The 18,162-nt window shown below is 41.7% G+C and overlaps 1 protein-coding gene across 1 annotated transcript in view; it reads left to right on the forward strand.

Moving 5' to 3' along the window:
• Positions 1–14,547, forward strand: part of LOC117831063 (calcium/calmodulin-dependent protein kinase type II subunit beta) — a 65,994-nt gene extending 51,447 nt beyond the window's left edge. Inside the window, exons 15-21 of the mRNA XM_034709541.1 lie at positions 1,264–1,332; positions 3,635–3,679; positions 4,232–4,280; positions 8,990–9,065; positions 12,230–12,324; positions 12,435–12,671; positions 12,952–14,547. Coding sequence (XP_034565432.1) covers positions 1,264–1,332; positions 3,635–3,679; positions 4,232–4,280; positions 8,990–9,065; positions 12,230–12,324; positions 12,435–12,670 — 570 coding nt within the window. The 3' untranslated portion in view covers position 12,671; positions 12,952–14,547. The remainder of the gene's footprint in view (positions 1–1,263; positions 1,333–3,634; positions 3,680–4,231; positions 4,281–8,989; positions 9,066–12,229; positions 12,325–12,434; positions 12,672–12,951) is intronic.
• The last annotated feature ends 3,615 nt before the right edge of the window (positions 14,548–18,162 follow it).

The following is an 18,162-nucleotide window of genomic DNA, read 5'->3' on the forward strand; positions in this document are numbered from 1 at the left end:
GTTGAAGTAACGCGGGTCTGTGAGCAGCCGTGTATATGTAACCTTAGATCAACAAGCTGGAGAGCCGAGGCCACACCCACTTCCTGAGGGGGCGTGGTCAGAGAGCTCATTCTCATTTAAAGGCACAGACACAGAAAACAGCCTGTTCTGAGCAGGGCTGAAGAAGAGGGGTTTACAGGCAGACCAGAATCTGATTTCAAAGTGTTTTTATGAGCAATAAACTTTAAAGACATGTTTTGGGGACCTCTTAGACCAATATATGTTGATGAGAAAAGAGCAGAATATGTCACCTTTAAACTCTTCAAACCTTTTTGTTTGACGTTCTCCCAAAAGTGATCATGGAGATCTGAACTCAAGTGTTTAATCAGACTTAGAGAGACGTAAAGATGCACCTTCACTTTCTCCATCTCTCTTGAACCATTTCTTTTTCCACCTCCCGTCCATCGTCATCCTTTAAACGCCATGATTTAGTTTCTGTTTGTCTTCAGTCCAACACGTTTACCAACCCTGCTGAGGAAACACTGAGCAGAAACACTTAGCTCTCTTGTCTCGAGCATGAAAAGGCCACTGTTGTTGCGTTTGTAAGTTTGTGCATGCCGTCAGGAGTTGTTGGTGACGTCCATGTGTATCTTTAGCATGTTGTCTGCTGTTTATGGCGTCCTGTGTGTGTGTGCAGCCTCTCGATTCGTGACCTCCTCCTCCTCTTCGTCTTCCTCCTCCTCTGAAAACGAGGCAGTTGATGCTGTGTACTCAGGAGGGGTACATTAAGAGACGCTGATGTCTGAAGCACATGTACTTTGTCCGAAATGGATGTGATGCCTGTTTGGTTATACGTGACAGATGTTGCAGAGGTCCACAGCTGTCATTGGTTTAATTTGCCATCTGCTGAGGAACATCCACGGCCACTGTAAGGGGATGAGAGTGAAAAAAGCCTGGACGGAAATATCCCAGCTCTGCCTGGGATTGATTTTTACTGCAGATAGAAATCAAAGCGACATGATGAATCGTGTCAAACCTCTCTATCTAATTAACACTGTGGCAATAAATGTGCGTCTGGATCTAAAGCACGTCTGGGTTTTTTTGAAAGTTGGACGCCTGTTCTCTCTGCCCACTATTCCTGTCTCAGGAGCACACTCTCATTCTGTCTGCTATTTTGATTTTATTTCTACACACTAACCGCCCACTCCACACGCAGCAGAAGAAGAAGACACCTTTCACCATTGTTACTGAGCACTAACGTGGCACTTTGTGTTTCCTGCACAGCCCCAGACAAACAGCACGAGAAACAGCATAGTCACCAGTCCCAAAGGCAACGTCGCCTCTGCTGCGCTGGTATGCAGCTCTGTGTCCGTCTGTCCATCTGTCTTTCCGTCTGTTCACTCTTTAGATGCACAGCCTGTAGGTGTGTGTGTTTGAAGGAGAGAAACCTGTGGCACCTTGGAGATTACTCATGTGCTGCTATGACTTTGTGAAGGAAAAATCAATACAGCTTTGAAGGGTTGGTTTTTTTAAAGCTTGGGCCCACTTCTGAATATTTGGGGTCTGAACAACCAACAAGTGTGAAAAGATTTGGAGTTGCTCCAAGTAGGTTTCTTCAGCTGTAATTGCTGCAATGTAATCTGTCAGAGTTAATGCCCCCGATCGAAGTGAATCCCCCAGAGGTGTCTGTTTTAGACACTCACAGGCTCAGATTGTTCTTTTAAGTGTCTGACAACATTACAGAAAGGATCCCTCCAAAGATAGAGCTTATTGTAAAAGAGAAAGATGCTTCATTGACACCAGACACAGCCTCCTCTCGGCCATCAGTTCAGTAATTTCCCCTGCAAGATAAAAGAGTTGCTGCTCTACCTCCACCTTGATCTGTTCTTAGATTTGTCTTCCTTTGTTTAACATAAATATCCTGTTTAAACTCCCGTGTTCTGATGTGTGGACTGGGTTGCACCAGATATGTGAAAGTTTAAGAAGCCCTTTGTTTAACATTTGGGGACAGAGTTAGAGGTTGCACCAGCTGACATAATGTCAACAGAAGCATAAGTCACATCTTACTCCTAGCTCTGAGTGGATGTAAAGTCCTTTGTTAAAAATTCTTTGTCATGTTTTGAAAGATGGGATCATTTGGAGGGTGAGGGTGTTTTATCAGTTTGATTAAACCACTTAGAATTTTATGATGACTTTAATATGTACTCACACTGATTTAGGCGGAAGTAGACCAGCAACTCTTTTGCTTTGCAGGGTAATTTTACTGTCAGTGGAAGTCTTGTAGCCTTGCAGTGGATGTCAAAAAGCATCTTAATCTTCATGTGAAATTTTGTGAGAATATTCAGATTCAGATTCAAAATAATAAAGTAATCTGAATCTGAATCTGAATTTAAGCCGACTTACGACAGTTTGAAATTTTAAGGCAAAGCATCATGCCAACATCAAGTTCATGGCACTGCCACACCCTCTGACCAAAACTCACAAAATTTGGCACACACCAAGAAGAGCATCTCAAGGTTCTTCTCAGTGAATTTGGTGCAGATATGTTAGACGGTCTTGGTACTGTAGCTCATAGAGTGACAGTATGTCATTTCACACATGTATTCAGGCCGACTTGGTGAAACACCAAATTTTGCCAGCTCGTCATGGCCATGTCCTTTGAGTTATCCACACAAGCCTAATAAATATTAATCATTCAGGTGTCTTCTAGGTGGATACCAAATTTGAAGTATATCAGTTGAATCACTTAGGAAGAGCTGATTCTAGAAGGGCCCCTGAAAATGCCCCAAACGCGCAATTTTAACACTTTTTTCAAAATAGTGAACTTCCTCTTGAAAATTCACCATAATGATAAGAGACTTTTTTGTAAGTCTCTGGATGACAGATATGTCTACCAAATATCACATCTCTAGGAGAAACGGCCTCGAGGGGCTGAATTTTTTAAAACTGCCATGAGGCGCTACAGAGACAATTTGTTCCCCATCCATATTCCAATCCTGTAACGTGTCAAATGTTTCGGCAGGCCTGATGCTTGGTGAATTTTTGAGCATGTTTAGATGTTTACAATTGAGGCAAGAGTTCTCTCATGGGGATCCTTGCTTTGATGTTGTCAAACACTTCGAATAACAATCTGTCGGCCTGTCAGGGACCAAAACAAGAACTTTTACTGGACGTACTTTCCACTCAGGCATTAGATTGCAGCATGGCACCAGGCTGGAGTCTCCTCCAAAAGTATTCTAACTTCTTCCTCATTTAGTCTCCAGAATATGTTAAAATGTGACCTAAGTTTAATCTCACTGACATAACCTTCTAAAAAACTTGTATGTATGTACTTCTAAAACACTCTTTGCTGCCATGTATTGAAGGAAATGGTTGTTTAAGATTTCATGATACCACCCAAGTGATGGTTATGAGACAGAGTTGAGTTCTTTGTCTTTTGCATAGATCAATCATGAGCATTGATTGTCTAATTTGGGACTCCTTACAACCCCCATCCATCACGAACTCTTCAAATGTTTATGCTACCATTCAAAGATTGACTCATTTCTCTCTTTTTCCATGTGTTACCCAAAAACTCTCATTTTGTCATCATAAAACACCCCTCTTCTTTCTTTCCTCCTCTCTCTCTCTCTCTCTCTCTCCATTCTTCCTCCAGGAGCCTCAGACTACTGTAATCTATAACCCCATAGATGGGACCAAGGTACATCCTCCAGCCCGCTCCCACTCCATCTCTTTCTTTTTCCTCGTCTTTAATTTCATTCCTCATCCTCGTCTCCTCTCGGTTTCTCTTCCTGTGTGGGTAAAACTGTCAGGAGAAACGTATTTTTCACAGGTTTTTGTGTGTTGACCGTACCTCTGTGTGTTTCTCTGCATGAGAGGGATGGAGAGAGAGAGAGAGAGAGTGTGAGCTGCTGGAGCTGTGAGGTGTTTCTGTGGTGGTATACTGCCCCTCTGTGTTCAGATTAATGGAGCTCAGTGGGTCTTGCTGCAGGCTAAGCAGTCCGTGTATGTCAGCAGATTAACCGTGTGTGTCTGAGGCGGATCAATCCGTACTTTGGGATTGTGCCAGTGTGCTGCAGGGTCAAACGTGCAGCTGTGTCTGTCCTGTCATTCCTGGCAGTAGCGTTGAGTCATGTTGTAGATTCAGAGACTTCAATGTGTGCATGCATTTTTATCTGTTTCAGCGCTTATGTGTGTGTGCACACTTTGATTTATTGGTTGTTAACTTTTCTTTTGTCTGTGCGTGTTTCAGGAATCATCTGACAGCAGCAACACCACCATCGAGGATGAGGATGTGAAAGGTAGGTCCAAGACACTTTGATACCTAGAGGGTCTTTCTTCATCTCTTACATATTCAGGGGCTTTAACCACTTAAAGAGACAAAAAGTTTTGAAACTGGTCTTAAACTTTCAAGTCAAATCATCAAATTATGTCCACACAAATGATTTGTTTTCATCAATCACAAGCTTACGGCCAAGTTCCACCAGATCTGTGTCCAGATCTGTGTCCAGATCTGTGTCCAGATCAGTGTCCAGATCTGTGTCCAGATCCATCTCCGATCCATCACAGCACCGGATCTAATAGGTTTCTATTCTAGTCAATGTGTTAACTTCCACTGGATCCACTCCGTCTCTGATCCGGCAGGTCGGAGCCCTCCGGATCAGATACACAAGACTTCTATTTGTGCCGGATGCCGGAGCACGACGCATCAATCTCAACAGAGCAGATGGAGCGGGACAGGAAGTCAGGTTTCACCAAAACAAAATGAAAACATCCGGTTAATTTTCAGAATAAAACACTCTGTGTTATCACCAGATCGTATTTCACTTAACCACAACAACAAACCAAAGTCATGATGAGCGGAGCCAGGCCTGGAGTCAACAGGTCAGAGGTTTTCAGAGGACCAGAGAGACAACATGGATGAGGAGAGGAGGAGGAGGAGAATCTTTGATTCAGTGATTACAGAAGGGAAACCTCGGTCACATGACTCCAGCTGTGCGGAGGTCCTGAAAACACAGTCGGTGGGTGTTGCTGGATGAGAGAGAGCATAGACCCGGACCATAATGGATCAGAGACGGATTGGACACTGATCTGATGGAAGTCCAAATGTTAGACTTCATTAAAAAAATCACCACATTACTTTGTAGGATATAGAAGTTGCTTATCTACCCTGGCCCTGTTCTGCTGGCTTGTTTGCGTATTTGAAAGGGTTAAAAAACGACTTTGTTGGATCCAAACTTTGCATTAAGAACATCTAAGTCACACAGTTACACAAACTAACTGGTTGAGGCAGCTGCAGACTAACAACTCCCTCAATCTGCAGGGTTAAGATCACCAAAGCAGGATTCACACGTGCACAAAACTCCTAACATGTTCTGGGTGAGCTGCAGGTGTGAAAGGTGAAATTTCTGCCCTGATTTTTGTTGTTACAAGCTGGCCTTCTAGTTCAAATTCCACCTGTAGTCAGGTGAGTGACTCGTAACAGGATGAACAACAACAGCAGAGGTTGAAGAAGTTAAATCTTTTTCTGTTTCAAATATGTTTATCAAGTTATTGCAACCTTGGACCCCCTTTTCTCCTCCTTAGGGCTAAAAGTCAGCTTTTTTTTTTTTTTTGAAAATATATTTATTGCTTTTATAAACACAGAAATTCAGACTTGACACAAAAAAAACTAATAAAAACTAAAAATTTAAGCTACCCCCACCCCACTCCCAAAAGGAAAAATAAAAAAAACAACAACAAATAAAAGCACGTCTGTTGCAATAGCAGCCTTGATCACATTAAAACCTTATCTTAAAGGCCCTGTGATGAGTTTTGAACTGGCTGAGAAACAGACTGAAAATGATACTGATGCCTCTTTATAACCTTCAATAGCAAACAAGACCATCAGCAGCAACACTGACACCTTCTCTGTTGTCATTTTAATGCCTGAAACCGTCCTGAGGGGGTAGGTGTCAGACCAGATGATGGACATCTTCAGGAACAGCCTTTATTTGACTGTTTTCATGGAAAAGAATCACACTGCCTGATGAAGTTAACTGTTAAAAGACAACAGGATGAGGCTTTAGTTGAAAACACTACTTTTGCATGTATAGGACAAGAGATAAGAGGTATCACTTTGTCCACAAGGGGGCGCCAGAATCGATGCAAAACAAAAGTTCCTCACAGCAGCTTTAAGCAGTTCTTATTAGGAAAAAAAAAAAATGTGAAAAAACAAAGACACATATTCACAGCAACACAAAATATTAATCTTTGCCGTGAAGAAAGTTTAGCAAAGGGTCCCAAATCTTATTGAACACACTTCCTCTGTCTTGAAGAAATTGTATTTATTGGGATAAACCCCTTGAGATGTACCATCTCGTTTTAGAGGGGGTCCCAGACAGACAATAACAAATAGAAAACAGTGCAATACAAAATATACAACAAAACATGAATCCTTCAGAAGAGAAGAAACAAACAAACAAAAAACACACAAAAAAAAACACGAACAGTCAGACAATAGACCAACTTGACGACAGAAACAACAACAACAACAACAACAACAACAACAACAACAACAACAACAACAAAAACAAACAAAACAGGGGTTGGTACAACCTTAAACAAGGTACAATCGACAAGGACAGAATAGAATACAATTCAATAAACTAAACTAAAGGAGCATTGACGTAACAAAGAAAAAATTGTAACAATAATCGTCATAAAAAATAAATGAAGAAAAAAAAAATGAAGAAAAAATATATAGGAGAATAAAAAATAAGTAAAGGAAATAGAGGAACAGTGAGAGCTTTACTGAAAACATAGACAGTTTGTTTTGAAATGGGAAAACAAATAATTTTTAAATAAGGGAAAAGAAGATATAGAACGAATATTTAAAGGTAAGTTATTCCAGTCGAAAGGAGTCTTCTTTGTGGAATCTCAGTGTCTCAAGATTCAGAGTGTTTGCCAATTCTCCCAGCCACAGATCGAAGGTGGGCATCAAGTCCATCTTCCACACTCTTTGTATCAGCTTTTTTGCAACCACCATTCCAAACAAAACAGCTGTCTTCTCACACTTGCAGCTTGCAGCTCTGAGGATGGCCATCAGTAGGACAGGTTTCCAACATTTTCCAAAAGCCTCAGACAAAGCTAAAAGTTAACTTGTAGTGTTGCAGAGTCAGGTGTTACCTTTTGAGAGGGTGTCTGCACATCCATCTGTTTCCACGTCGCATCATTACATTTGTAAAAACTGCCAACAAAGCGTCATGTTGTAAAAATCACACCATGGCTTCAACACGTGAAGGATTAGTCTTCTAGTTCCTGTTCTACCTTTTTTAGACAAACTAAAAATTAAATCATTTAAAGGTGTCATATCATGCAAAATGTTCTTTTTAATGGTCCTCTCCCTGAAATCTGTGTCCCTGTCTACAAACCCCCTGAAAAGTCAAAGAGTCCATTCTGCCCCTGTTCTGATTTCTCCACCTTTCTGTAAATGTGTGCTGAAACCAGCCGTTTCAGTTTTCAGTGTTTTTCATACGTCACAACGCCATCCGGTCTGTAACAGGAAGTCAGAGCTCGGAGCTTGTTCAGCCCATAGACTGTATAAAATACAACTCAACCCCTCCTCCGTTTTTCATTCCCTGCACACATGTGTGCTAACAAGGAGCTTAGGAGGGAGGCATGCTAGTTGTAGGCTGTCTTAATAAACACAAAGGTCGCTTTGACTCCCCACGTCTGCAGATTTGAAGATCTAGTGGATGATTTTTATTTATCATGGATAAGTGCTAGCGCTAGTTAGCATAGCCACATAGCTACATGTTCGTAGCTGTAGCTGTGTACCAAGACACACGTCTACATACTGACAAATAAAACAACAAGAAACACTAAATCTGTGACCAATGGTTCAGAAAGGTCCTGCTGCAGGCGCCTCTCCGTCAGGATCAGATTCTGGATCAGATTCAGAGGGTTGAAGTAACGCGGGTCTGTGAGCAGCCGTGTATATTCAGCCAACATGTAAACATTAGATCAACGTGCTGGACAGCCGAGGCCACACCCACTTCCTGAGGGGGCGTGGTCAGAGAGAAAACAGAGTGTTCTGAGGAGGACTGAAGAAGAGGGTTTTTTCAGGCAGACCAGAATCTGATTTCAAAGTGTTTTTTTGAGCATAAACTTTAAAGACATGTTTTGGGGACCTCTTAGACCAAGATATATTGATGAAAAAAGCGAGATATGTCACCTTTAATGGAGAAAATAATCTGAAAGCTGTTTAATAATAAAAACTGAGAGTAGTTGGAGTCAAACACAAAATATTTCAAAATGAGCTCCAACAGAAACAACACTTTAATCCTGCTTTTACATCAACACAGCAGAGATGATAATCTAATGAAGAGGAGAGAACAGTGAAACACTTTAAACTGGGACGTTTCGGCCTTTCATCACATTTCACTGAGCGTTGTTTACTTGTGACAGATTACTTTTACAGAGTAGTTTAAGTACTTTTACATAAGTACAGGATCTAAATACTGAGAGAGAGAGAGAGAGAGAGAGAGGGAGGGAGGAATGGAGAGAGAGAGAGTCAATCAGAGCGAGCTAAGCCTTCCTCTCAGTGCAGGGAGGAAGCGAGGGGAGAAGGACACTGTAAATCTGATCTAAAGGACTGTGACCAGAATAGCATGATGAGCTCAGGCAACCTCACGTACCGAGCAGGAGATATGAAGGATGACGGATGGAGGTAGAGAGTGAGAGCGCTGCCAGGTGGAGCAGGGAAGGTGGATTTGAGTCTTTCATAAAGGTGGACATGTAGGGGAGGATGCTGAGGCGGAGCTGCACAACTTTTTGCATGGGAGTAGTTTTTTAACGTGGCGTGACAGTGAGGAGATTTCCCCTCACAGGTGAACGAGAGATGACTGATAAGACTCACGATGAGTAACAAGGTCAGAGGTGAGTCTGGTTGATGTTTGTGAGTGAGTGTTTTGAGGCGTGGGAGAGCTTCATGGCGTCATCATGACTTCTGGTTTCTTTCTCCCTGCAGCTCGCAAACAGGAGATCATAAAGATCACGGAGCAGCTTATCGAAGCTGTCAACAATGGAGACTTTGAGGCCTACGCGTGAGTCAACACGTCTTTATTCCTCCCTCCATGAACATCTCCACCTCCTCCACCTCCTCCACCTCCTCCACCCGCATGTATCACATCCTGTAACGTGAAAGCGAGCGCTCTCCGTCAGCCGGAGAGAACGCATTAACGTGATGGACGTAGAAATGTGCTCTGCCTTTCCATCAAGAGATTACAGAGTGATACCCGGCACTGTTTGATCCCCCCCCCCTCTCTCTCTCTCTCTCTCTCTCTCTCTCTCTCTCTTCCTCACAATTAAAAATAATGCTTTCAGAGTGAGTGAGTGAGTGAGTGAGTGAGTGAGTGAGTGAGTGAGTGAGTGAGTGAGTGAGTGAGTGAGGCGGGGGAGGGAGGAATGGGTGAAAGCGTGTCTTCAGAGATATGGAAGCCCATTTCCGACAGTAAAAATAGAGCGGATGAAAGGTCACGCATGATGGAGATGATAACAGATATAGAACGGATCATCACGTCCGGCCTGACTGATAAGAACCTGAGGTTTAAATTACAGACTCTTCTTTCAGCTCATAACTCAGATGTGTGAGGAACTGCTCTGCCCGCCTTCTCTTCCTGCTCCCCCTGCAAACCACTTCACCTCCTCAACCCCACCTCCTCCTTTCTGATGTGTCTGACTTCACCAGTGTCTTATATACCATCACTCTGATGCTCACTCTGTTCTGAACCCTGCTGCTCTCCCTGCCTTGGCTTTTCATGTATGCACATGTAAGAGAGGGGAGGTGTGCTCTCCCTACCTCAGGCTTTGCCATTCCACGTATACACATGGAAGGGCAGGGGTCTTTGGTGTTACTCTCCCTGCCTTGGCTTTTCATGTATGCACATGAAGGAGAGGGAAGGTCTGCTCTCCCCACCTTAAGATTTGCCATTCCACATAGGCACATGGAAGCACAGGGCTCTTTGCTGCTGCTCTCCTTGCCATGGCTTTACATGTATGCACATGTAAGAGAGGGGAGGTTTGCTCTCCCTGCCTCAGGCTTCAGCATTCCACATACTCACATGGAAGGGCAGGGGTCTTTGGTGTTACTCTCCCTGCCTTGGCTTTTCATGTATGCACATGAAGGAGAGGGAAGGTGTGCTCTCCCCGCCTTAAGATTTCCCATTCCACATAGGCACATGGAAGCACAGGGCTCTTTGCTGCTGCTCTCCTTGCCATGGCTTTACATGTATGCACATGTAAGAGAGGGGAGGTTTGCTCTCCCCGCCTCAGGCTTCAGCATTCCACATACTCACATGGAAGGGCAGGGGTCTTTGCTTCTACTCTTCTTGCCACATGAAAGCGAGGAGAGGTGTGCTCTCCCTGCCTTAAGATTTGGCATTCCACATAGGCACATGGAAGCACAGGGCTCTTTGCTGCTGCTCTCCTTACCATGGCTTTACATGTATGCACATGTAAGAGAGAGGAGGTGTGCTCTCCCCGCCTCAGGCTTCAGCATCCCACATACTCACATGGAAGGGCAGGGGTCTTTGCTGCTACTCTTCTTGCCACATGAAAGCGAGGAGAGGTGTGCTCTCCCTGCCTTAAGATTTGGCATTCCACATAGGCACATGGAAGCACAGGGCTCTTTGCTGCTGCTCTCCTTGCCATGGCTTTACATGTATGCACGGGTAAGAGAGGGGAGGTTTGCTCTCCCCGCCTCAGGCTTCAGCATTCCACATCCTCACATGGAAGGGCAGGGGTCTTTGCTGCTGCTCTAATTGCCACATGAAAGAGAGGGGAGGTGTGCTCTCCCCGCCTCAGGCTTTGGCACTCGACATAGGCACATGGAAGGGCAGGGATCTCCCAGAACAGAGCCATACTGCTAAATATAACATATAACCTCATTCATTTAATGAGAGTGGTCCTGACTGAACTGATTTACTAATGTGTTCGTCCCACTAAAACTGGACCTTTACACAGGTTGGTCCCACTTTTTATACAATCTCAGGTCAAGGACACTTCAATTAAAGTCGTAGGTCCTCAAAGTACTATTATTAAGCCATCAAAAGTGGAAGAGTATTTTTTCTTTGCTAAAATAAAAACATGCATCATGATTTAGAGCAGCAGTTCCCGAACTTTTCAGCCGACGACCCCCAAAATATAGGTCCCAAAGACTCTTGACCCCCACTGTCCCTCAGAGTGATTTAATGTGGCTTCATTTAACTGGTCTGCAGAAAATGACCCTACCTATATGAGCATGTGTCTGTGTTTCCTGTGCCGTTATGAATGAACCTGCTGCTACTGATGCTTTAGATCATTAACTGTTCACTAACCCTAAACTTAGGAGTCATCTGGAAACAAAGAAAGACAGAAAACTCATTACACTTTCTATTTTCAAGGTTTTATTTCAAGTTTAGATTCTATTTGTGTTGATATTTTTAATATAACGGGTAAAATGTACTATTTTTAGATCACTTTTGTCATTCAATTTTATTATTGCATTTTTTCAGTATTTCTTTTTTCACCACAAGTTAACAAATTATATAGACGTAGTACAAAACCAACAAAGAAAATAGATAAATAAAAAATAAATACAAGAATTATAATAATAATAATAATAAACAAATAATAATTAACAGTACAAACAAAAAGGAAGATAAGCTTAATAAAACAAGGTAAATAAACAAAAATAAATAATAATAATAATAAATATTTTTAGATAACTTAAAAAAAACCATTATGAGACACATCCCCCCAGGGGGTCCCGACCCACACTTTGGGAACCCCTAATTTAGAGGATTGTTGAGCTCGTTGAGGCACATCACAACCCGACAAATCAGGATTAGATTTCTGAATCATTTTCTGCTGATTTTGCTCTGAACTACTTATTGGACGGGCTTCTCTACAGTTATTTTGAGCGGCATTACAGTGTGAAAATAAATAAAAACAACAGACCAATTTTGTTTGTGTGGCTAAGCTACTTCCTGCCAAACTGTACATGTGTAATCTTTGTAAAAACTGAGTCAAGCTGCCGTCAGATGCAGCCTGAGCCACACTCTAATGTTCAAGCACATGCAATATGATGTACAGATGAGAAGGCTGGATTTAAAGCTCCAGTGGGGAACTTTAGGGTTGTGAGGGTTTTGGCGCCCCCTGTGGACGAATCAGTAACTTTGATCTCTTTTGTCCTGCGCATGTTTAAGGATGCTTTTTCATGTTTTCACAGGAAGATCTGCGACCCTGGTCTGACCTCGTTTGAACCAGAGGGTCTGGGTAACCTGGTGGAGGGGATGGACTTCCACAGATTCTACTTTGACAATCGTAAGACGACATTTAAATCACAAGTTGTTGCTTCTTCTTCTTCTTTTCTTTGACCTTCGGAGATGTTGACAACTTTACGTCTTGTTCTAAAGATCCCTCTCTCCCGTCAGTCCTCTCCAAGAACAGCAAACCCATCCACACCACCATCTTAAACCCTCACGTGCACATGATCGGGGACGACGCTGCCTGCATCGCCTACATCCGCCTGACGCAGTATGTGGACGGGCAGGGCCGTCCCCGCTCCAGCCAATCAGAAGAGACCAGAGTATGGCACCGCAGGGACAGCCGGTGGCAGAACGTCCACTTCCACTGCTCAGGAGCTCCCGCCGCCCCGATGCAGGGATGAGGTAGACAAACAACATCCACCACACAAACAGGGAAACGACCAATCAGATAGCACCGCTGTGACGAGGACTCTGAATGTGGGGCACGCTCAAACCGCTTTCATATGGGTCACCTTTAGGTTCTTCTTTATTTAGCATCAGGAGACCCAGATTCAAACTGGTTCCCTCCATCTGTTTAAAGCCAAGTGATCCACTTCACTGTGTTTGCAGCTTGTGTCTGATTCAGCATTAACCCCACAGTTTGAAGGAGAACTGATCCTTTCTTCCTCTCCTTCCTTTGCAGAGACTCGTGAGGAGGCAGAGGGAAGCAGAAAGGGAATAAGTGGATAATCCAAGAGAGCGTATCAGCACCGAGAGAGAGGTGCAGGTGGATGGATGGTGGCTTAAGGGAGTCTTGAAGAGTCTGATTTAAGGGATCACGGCCGTCCTCCTGCGCTCTGCACACCCACCTCGCTCTTTTCTCTCTCTCTCTCTCTCTCTCTCTCTCTCTCTCTCTCACTCTCTCTCTCTCTCTCTCTCTCTCTTTTTGTCTCTTTACAACCTCAAACTCAGACAGACACTCCCATCGCCAAATCCTTCGCTACAGCAGAGGGCATATCAGCCAAAAAAAGGAAACTCTTTAGCCTGCGTCTCGTCCTCGGTCAGTCGGCCTGTTTGTGGCCGTGAAGGCCCGGCGTACCTGGACGACACCTGTCCTCTGTCCCCGTGGTTCTGTGCAGTGTGGCGCTCTCCTGCTGAAGATTTACCCTTTTACTTCTCAGATTATTGTTCCTTAATCTCGTATTATTATGGCTGCAGTCTGTTGTTGTGCTCTTTACACTGTACAGTATATTTATTAGTCCTCCTGATATCTTCTTCTTCTTCTTCTTCTGTTTTTTATATAACGAGCATGTCTCTTATTACCTGTGGCTGTTTCTCTGCACGACTAAGGCTGCCTGTGTGAAATGAACAAACAGCACCACGTGTCTCACAGAGGACAGACCAGCGGGTGTGTTTAATTATCCCTCTGTTCTGTTTGTTGTTTTTTTTTTAACCCATTCTTTCTCTGGAGTGTGTTTGACCCTGACCCGACGCCTCCGTGTGTCCGCCCCGGACCCCTCTGAGCCGCTCTGTGAGACCGTGAAAACCATGCAGCATGCTAACACGTACCCGTCGTTCTTGACTGATTCTCTATGTACTGAACATTGCAAGTTAACTACTGAGATTAAGACAATGGTTGAAATTATAGTATCACGCTGTTTATGTAAATTTCCAGTTTCATCGTGGTGACTACAGTTATGCTCTAGATGGTATTTAATTGCATGATATTCCAAGTTAATAACTTTGGTAAGTTGGGTGTTATCGTGCATTTTGTTGATTTTTCTCTTTTCGGACTGAAGCGTTGCTGAGCTATGATCTATTGCCTCTATTTTCTGGGCTTTTTAAGTGCATAAATTAAATTTTGTGTTTATATGATAGTGTAGTATACACGAGGATACCGGCGAGGATTTACGACAGAATATGCCTTTTAAAGAAGTCGCTGGATGCAGATCGCTATATTGCTCTTTCAGAGACAAAAGCCAAGATACTGATTAATTATTTATTTATATATTTATTTTATGTAGAGTAGAATGAAGTTAATGTTTCATCTTATTTAGAATATATAAAGCTTAAGAGGCGAGTATTTTAATAAACAAGAGAGTGCACTGGTACCAGGGACAAACAGCCAGTGAGTGACAGAACATCGTCTTCAAACTCCAAATATAAAGTCTCAGAAAAGTTTACATGACTAGTACAGAAGAGCTGGGCCACTGAAAAGAAATATTAAGAGAGGAGGTAAGGCAAGTAAAAAAGAAAAAAAATCACACTTTTTTAAATTCTAAGATTAAAGTCATAATTCTGCCTTTGATCTCAAAATTCTGGATTTAAACACAGAATTCTAGAACCCTGACTTTGATCTCAGAATTCTGGCTTTAAACTCAGAATTCTAGAATTCTATCTTTGATCTCAGAATTCTAGAACTCTGCCTTTGATCTCAGAATTCTAGAACTCTGCCTTTGATCTCAGAATTCTAGAACTCTCCCTTTGATCTCAGAATTCTAGAACTCTGCCTTTGATCTCAGAATTCTAGAACTCTCCCTTTGATCTCAGAATTCTAGAACTCTCCCTTTGATCTCAGAATACTAGAACCCTGACTTTGATCTCAGAATTCTGGCTTTAAACTCAGAATTCTAGAACTCTCCCTTGATCTCAGAATTCTGGCTTTAAACTCAGAATTCTAGAACTCTGCCATTGATCTCAGAATTCTAGAACTCTGCCATTGATCTCAGAATTCTAGAACCCTGACTTTGATCTCAGAATTCTGGCTTTAAACTCAGAATTCTAGAATTCTATCTTTGATCTCAGAATTCTAGAACTCTGCCTTTGATCTCAGAATACTAGAACCCTGACTTTGATCTCAGAATTCTGGCTTTAATCTCAGAATTCTAGAACTCTCTCTTTGATCTCAGAATTCTTGGAAAAAAAAGTCAGAATTATGACTTGATCTCAAGCAGAGCAGAGTTTTTCATATTATCAAACTTTTTTATAATATTTGTAAAAGCAAATACCTAATCCTTGCAGTAACGAAGAATAATATTCTGTTTTAATTGAGTGACAATGTTAACATGTTTCTCAAACTTCACATTGTTTTTAGAGAAAGTTCTGTAACTTTACCTGCTCTGAACAGAACACATGACAGACTCCGTTTGGGACTGGCTGGTGATTACTGTGGAGCATTCAGCAGATTAAGAGCCAGGTATCCCCCTCAGGAGCTGGTTTTCACTGGATGTTCATTCGGGACACCAGGATTAATCTCTGGCGGGGAACATAATCAATCATCATTGACTTGAAACAAAACAAAAATGACCTCAGGTCTGTTTAATCCTCAAAATCCTGTAATTTGCAAATAAAATATCCACTCAGACAGAACAGACTCATCCCTGATAGTTTTATTTATAGGACCGTCCATAAGAGGGCGCCAAAATCAAACAATGTAGAACTATCTGTGAGTCAAGCAGAGGGTTAAACTGAGTCTATGACCTGAGCTGAAGTCTGTGTTATGATGGGCGTTGGTTAGAGTGGGACATCTAATGCTGATAAGCAGAGTGTGAGAGAAAAGAGATAATGACTAACTAACACTGAGCCTCATCACAGGCCTTCACCGACTTTATGTCAACAGTTGTTTTATTTCTTTAACTTACAAAATGTTTCAACTCTTAAGTTTGGAATAAAAAACGCACAATCTACAATATGTTTAGATGTTAAACCTGAAGTAATAGAGAAGTTGTCAGAGATATATTCTATGGCCAAAAGTCCACTGCACAAACAGTTCCTCACAGAAACACTTCACAGAATGTCAAAAATATTTCATGTAGCACAGAAAATATTTCACAAAAAGTCAAAACATTAAATTAAACAAAACATTAAAAAAAATCATGAAAAAATATTTGTTCAAACAGAAATATTTAAAATATGTAGAAATATTTAATCAAATGTAAAAACTTTACAAATAAATAAATAAATAAAATATCTTTAAATATTTGATGAAAAATGAAACCATTCGCAGAACATTTAAATGTTTGTTATTTTGAAATATTATTTCTATTTTTTTCTTTTTTTTTTTTTAATTTCATCATACATTTTTTAAAGATTGTTTTCTTTTTTTTATTTGCATCTGAAATTGTTTTTGTTAAGTGAAAAGTTTTTCACAGTGATGAAATGTTTGTGCAGTGACTTTCAGGCCATCATAGTAAACATATTGCAAGTCATTTTTATTCATCTGCACATTCAAACAGAACCAGATCAGGGTGCTGGTTTAGCTCAGTGGGTGGAGTAGAGTAGGCGCCCCATGGACAGCAGTGACTGTCCTTGTTGCCCTAGTTTAGGATCTGCTCCAGGTCTTTGCAGTATCTGTATTTGGTGCTTGTCATCCCTCTCTGTCCTTCCTCTCTCACACTCTCCTATCAAATAAAGACCTCCAAAAAACAATCATTACAATTGAGCCAAACCCTTCATAAAACCCTGAAAATTTAAACTCAAGCTGTTGTTCAAATGAAGCTGGTTTGGTCCCTTTAACAAAGCTTATAATCTGACGGGCACTCTGCAGGATCTGTGTGCCGTTTACTTTCCTTTTTGCCACTTGCACTTGCAGGCCAAGCCCTCCAAGTGTCGCTGCTTTAATGAGATCATTGGTCACTTAGTGTCATCGTCTTCATTCCACTATAACTCTAACTCCACTGAAGACAAGCAGAGCCTCGTTATTTATTTTCTTAACTTTATTTGAAAGATGACGATACGATGTGAAAGAAAGCTGCTGTGTGAAAAACAGAGATTTCTTTTTTTACATTTATTATACTGATAAAGAGACGATATGAAGATGATTCCTCTCTCTGGTGTGCATTCCAAGTCTTATCAATATTCAAATGTGATCTGATGTAATCAGTGTGTGAACCAATAAAATGACAATGCAGAGAGAACCGTTGTCCTCCTCCTCCTCCTCTTATCTCCACTCACACAAAGACAGGGTGTGACGACTGAGTGATGTTTCTGTGTTTGCATGTTCTCACTTCTTTGCTGGGATTTTATTGGTCAGTTTCTGTAATCCACTCAGAGCAGAGTCAGATCAGTTCAGAGGGGGCAGGGGGAATCAGGGATCAATGAAGGTGATCAACGGGAGGTGGTAGAACTTGAAGGCAGAGCAGTAAAACTTAGTAGATCTAAAAAGGAAGTAAATAAAAGTCAGTCATGCCCTTATTTGGGCAAAATTTGTACGTTTAATATCTTCAAAAATACACAGTTATAAAAAATCTCCCTGTACAGTGTGTGCTGAGAGAGAAATGATCTATTCACACCTGAAGTTTTTTTTGAACCATTCTGTAAACATGTTTATTTCTGCTGTAAAGACCGTCTTCTTTGAATGGGTGTGTATGTGGTTTCAGGTTTCTCTGCAGCCAGCCTCTAGTGGACGCTCAAGGAACTGCAGCTTTTAACACTTCTGCATTAGTTACATATTTTAAGACTGAAGGTTGCCTCTTGGGTAAAATGCACTAATATAAGTCCCTCTGATGTCTACAAATACAAATGATTTTATTCAGTATGATACTTTAATTAACATATCTTTGTTTTCATAACCTTTATCAATACCAGGACATGCAAGCTCTGGTTTACAAGAACACCCTGATAACAGCACTATAAAACAATAAAAGCACATTACACTGAACCGTGTAGCTAAAAAATATACAATAAACAGGTCAAGGGAATGGACACGGTGACACAATTAATTCAAAGACAACACAAGCGCTCATATAACCTCAGATATCAGTGCTTCACAACAGAACCTGGTGATTTAATGTTGTTTTATTATATTAAATCTACTTAAGGAGACTTAGACATTGCAGCAGTAGCATTAAAGTAAGTGGGAACGCATTGTTCTCTTGGTCAGTATAGGAAGGTCGTTAAGTTTCTCTTTACATAA

Source organism: Notolabrus celidotus, chromosome 19 (assembly GCF_009762535.1).
Source record: "Notolabrus celidotus isolate fNotCel1 chromosome 19, fNotCel1.pri, whole genome shotgun sequence".
NCBI lineage: Eukaryota > Metazoa > Chordata > Actinopteri > Labriformes > Labridae > Notolabrus > Notolabrus celidotus.